The sequence below is a fragment of the Plectropomus leopardus genome, unplaced genomic scaffold (genome assembly GCF_008729295.1).
Source record: "Plectropomus leopardus isolate mb unplaced genomic scaffold, YSFRI_Pleo_2.0 unplaced_scaffold20504, whole genome shotgun sequence".
NCBI classification, from domain to species: Eukaryota; Metazoa; Chordata; class Actinopteri; order Perciformes; family Serranidae; genus Plectropomus; species Plectropomus leopardus.
Window position 1 is genome coordinate 1 of NW_024622167.1, and position 4,128 is coordinate 4,128.

General features: G+C 47.1%; 1 protein-coding gene across 1 annotated transcript; it reads left to right on the forward strand.

Moving 5' to 3' along the window:
* Window positions 1-40: 40 nt before the first annotated feature.
* On the forward strand, window positions 41-4,105 carry LOC121965550 (zinc finger C3H1 domain-containing protein-like; the record flags this gene model as incomplete). Its single annotated transcript, XM_042515692.1, has 6 exons — window positions 41-173; window positions 953-1,071; window positions 1,139-1,288; window positions 1,410-1,584; window positions 2,536-2,664; window positions 3,425-4,105. Coding segments are annotated over exons 1-6 (1,284 nt in total), but the record flags the coding sequence as incomplete, so codon positions are not given.
* Window positions 4,106-4,128: the final 23 nt, after the last annotated feature.

Consider the following 4,128-nt stretch of genomic DNA (forward strand, 5'->3'; position numbering starts at 1 on the left):
TGAAGAGTATCTGACCTGTCTCTGTTTCCCTCCAGCTGCCCCGTCACAAGTCAGTGGTCGTGTCTCTAAATGACTCGGATGACAGTGACTCAGACGTGGACGCCTGCAGCTCGTCTCAGGTGGCGTTTGGAGGACTGGAGTTCATGATCAAAGAGGCGCGGAGGAGCGTGGAGGTCAGTGCGGCGCCGCGTGCGCCCATTAACCTGAAAACTCAAATATCCGACTGAACGCGTGCTGTTTTTGAAGAAAATCATAAAGTTGTATGATCAAAAGTTTTTGAACAGTTTGTTGTTGTTCTCAGAGGCTCGGCGAGTGTGTTTTTTTTGCCCCTCCCCTAAGCTCCAGATAAAATAGTCCTTGAGTCTCTCTGAATGACTCAGTTTTCCTGCAGTTTGTGTTCAAGGACCGTCAGATATTTGAAAATTCAACAATACTTTCTGTTTTCAGGCTGTTTCTGGCTGATAAATGGACTTTGGAGATTTTTATTCATTTATTTTTTTTCGGTGGGCCTGACTTTTTTTTATTCATCAAAAACTTAAAAAACAAAAGGCCAAAAATTATTAAAGAAAAAATCACCAATAATTATAAAGGAAAAAAAATCACCTAAAGTTTTTAAAAATTGCCGAAATTAAAAAAAACAAACACAAAAACTGTAAAGAAGAATCATTGTCAGCAAAAGTTTTTGAAAATCACCAAAATAAAAAAAATGCCAAAAGTTTTGAAAGAAAAAAAAAAATCACCCAAATTTTTTTTTTTAAGATAAATATCATGATTTTTATAAACATTTATGTTTTCTAAAGAAAACATAAATTGTGTGGAGGGCTAAGTCCCCCAGTGTCCTCAAATCCTAGAGACGCCCTGCCCCCCCGCCTCTGCAGGCGTGTCGTGTGTGATGTGTATGATGAGTGCGTCACGTGATCGTGAGCTCAGACTCAGCGTGTGCGTGTTGCAGGCAGCGAAGCCGAAGGCGGCGTCGGGCTCCGAGAAGGAGAACAACCCTCTGAGGACGGCGGAGACGCCGCCTGAGCCCCGCAGAGCCGAGCACCGTGCGCTCAGAGACGACGTCGTCAGGTACGCTCCCCGCCACGCGCGCCGGTTACCATGGTAACCTGTCCGGTGACTAACCCTTTGTGTGCAGTAGGGAGAAGCAGAAGACGCTGAAGGATCACAGTCCGAGTCCTCGCGGCTCCGCCTCCCCCGCTGTCTCCGAGGCTGTCCCCGATCTGTCTGTTCTGTCCTCTGCAGAGCTGAAGGCGTCCGAGGCTGAGCAGAGACTCAACAAACACAGGTGAGACAGCTGTCTCTGTGTGTCTCTCTGTGTCTCCATCTGTCTGTCTATCTGTCTATCTCTGTGAGCTGCTGCAGTAAACACACGCTCGCGTGTGTCTCTGTGTCCATGTGTGTCTCAGGGAGCTGCTGCAGAGGGACGAGGCCGTCCTGAGACAGCTGCTCCAGCAGGAGCTGAAGAAGAGGGAGTCTCTGAAGACGGCGGAGACCAAAGTGTCCAAACTGAGAGAGCAGCTACAGGCGTCCGAGAAGATCGTCAGCGCCAACAGGACGCTGCTGAGGAAGCTGCAGGAGCAGGTGGGACGAGGACAAGGACACACTGCTGGACATCAACACAAGTGTCCCTAAGCTCATGAAAAACCTGGAAAAGTCCCAGAAAAACCTGCGTGATAACACAGGATGTGTTCAGGGACCGTCAGAAGTGCGAAAATCCAGCGATAGCTCCTGATTTTATAGTTTCTGGCTGATAAAATATGTTTTTAGTGATTTAATAGAAACCATGCGTCCAAAAATCAACATCAGTGTTTTAAAGAAAAAACATCTGAACAATTTCCTTTTAAAAATCACCCCCAGAAAATTAAAAATTAAAAAACAAAAAGCCAATCTTTAAAAATCACAATTTTCTCTTTAGAAACTGCCAAAATAAAAAAAGAAAAATCGCAAAAAAAGAGAGAAAAAAATCACAATTTTTGTTTTTTTAAAAATCATCAAAAGTTTTAAAGAAAAAAAATGTGTAAAAAAAGGCACTTTTTTTCTTTTAAAAAATCCCCCCAAAAGTTTTTGCTTTAAAAAAAATTCTATGAATAATTTTTTTTACAAAATCTTTCTTTCTAAAATTAACCAAAAATCTGTAAATGGAAAACATGCCTTTGTTTTTCATTTTGAATTTATTTTAAGGATAAGGAAAAGTCTCCAAAAATAAACCTGCATTTTACCCCAAATTTTACTAAATCTTTCATTTAAAACTCACCAGAAATCCTATAACAAAAAAACATCCTTTTATTTTTTACTTTGAAAATTGTCAAAAAATGTCAGGGTTGATAAAAATCACTGAAATTCTGTCTTTAAATATCTTCAAAGAAAAAGAGGCAGCAGGAGGATCGATGGCTGTTTCAGGGAGTGCGTGTCTCAGAAATGAGCCTTGCAGTCCTGGAGGAGTCCTGGAGAAGTGTCTTGTTGGAAATGTCTTGTTGGAAATGTGTGTGAATGCCGGCTGAGGTCTGAGCAGCGCTGTGTCTCTGTCTCCAGGTGCACCGCGTCAAACACCGGGTGTCCATAAAGAGGGGCGTGGCGTCGCGGCTGGAGCAGGAGCTGATGCAGGCTCAGCTGGCCGCGGGCCGAGGATCCAAGCGCAGAGCCGACTGCGGCGGGACTGCGGTGAGGACACGCCCCCACGTGAGCGCCGCCACAGCTCAGTGACACAAATCAATATTAATAATTCATCAATAACTGGTGACAAAACGCTCCGTGATCAGAGTTAACAGGACGTTTCTCTACAGAAACGTGACGTCAGCTGTCATTGAAAACTTGGAAAAGTCATGGAATTTGCAAACAGCTATTTCCAGACATGGCAAAGTTTTAGAAAACTAAATATACCTTGAAATTTTTGGAAAGGTCCTGGAATTCTGTTTCACAGACCTGTATAATAACACATGATGTGTTCAAGGACCATTGGAAATGTGGAAATCCAACAATGGTTTAAAAACTGTGGGCCGGTGGGTTTGGAAGGCGTCTTTGGTGTCATTTTTATTTTGCCTGAATGTTTGGAGACATTTTCTTTAAAAAAAAAAAAAAAAGAGAGAGAAAAGAAAAATCACCAAAAGTTTTTAAAAAATCTAAATTTTACAGGAAAAGAAAAGTTTTAGAAAAAAAAGTTTTAATTCACCAAAAACTTCTTTTGTTTTTTTTCTTACGGGGGTCCACTCTGTCCCCAGTGTCCCCACATGACGGAGACGGCCCTGCTGCTGCAGTGTGTCCTCTGACACAAAGATTATTCTGTTCACTGAGTCACTGAACCGGGGCGGAGCTTGTCACAAAATGTCTCTGTCTCCCAGCGGGGGGACATTAATGTCTCTGTGTCTGTCCTCAGGCTGCATTGGGTGGACATTAACGTCTCTTTCTCCATGTCTGTCCTCAGGCTGCGAAGCTGCGGCGGGTGGACGGCGCTCACTTTGCGGAGCTGATGGCTCAGAAGCAGCGTCTGCAGCAGCTGGAGTCGGAGTACGCCCTCAAGATCCAGAAGCTGAAGGAGGCGCAGGCTCTGCACCACAGAGGAGTCCCCTCAGACCTGTCCACTGAGACGCCGTCCATGGGGACGCCTCCCCGAGCCCCCTCCCCTCCAGAGCTGCAGACCCAGCTCCCACCTCCCTCCGCTTCCTTCCCTCCCCCACAGCCCTCCCTACACGACCTCACCCAGGACAAGCTCACTCTGGACAGCGGGGACATCCCCGAGACTGAAGACCACGAGACGGAGTCGGCTCCCGCCGCTGCTGCCAGAGGGACTCGCCGCAGCTCCCTGCGTCAGTCCAGCTGCTCCTTCACCAAACCCAACCTGGAGCAGCTCAGCTCCCCGCCAGCCAAAGACCCTGCCCCCAAACCTGCCAAGTCCTCCGCCAGGTCCCCCGAGTCCTCCGCCCAGACCGCCGCTGTGTCCTCCTCGCAGTCCTGCAGCAGCTCCTGGCAGCCCGCGGAGGTGTGTGCGGGGCTGGACGTGGACGCTCTCAGGCGGAGGGACCAGCAGTTTCCCCGTCTGGGACAGTGGCTGCTGAGCGAGCTGCAGAGACTCGGGGGACACGTCTTTGCCCCCCCCAAGGGACAGGTGAGTCTTTGAGGTGGTCTGGT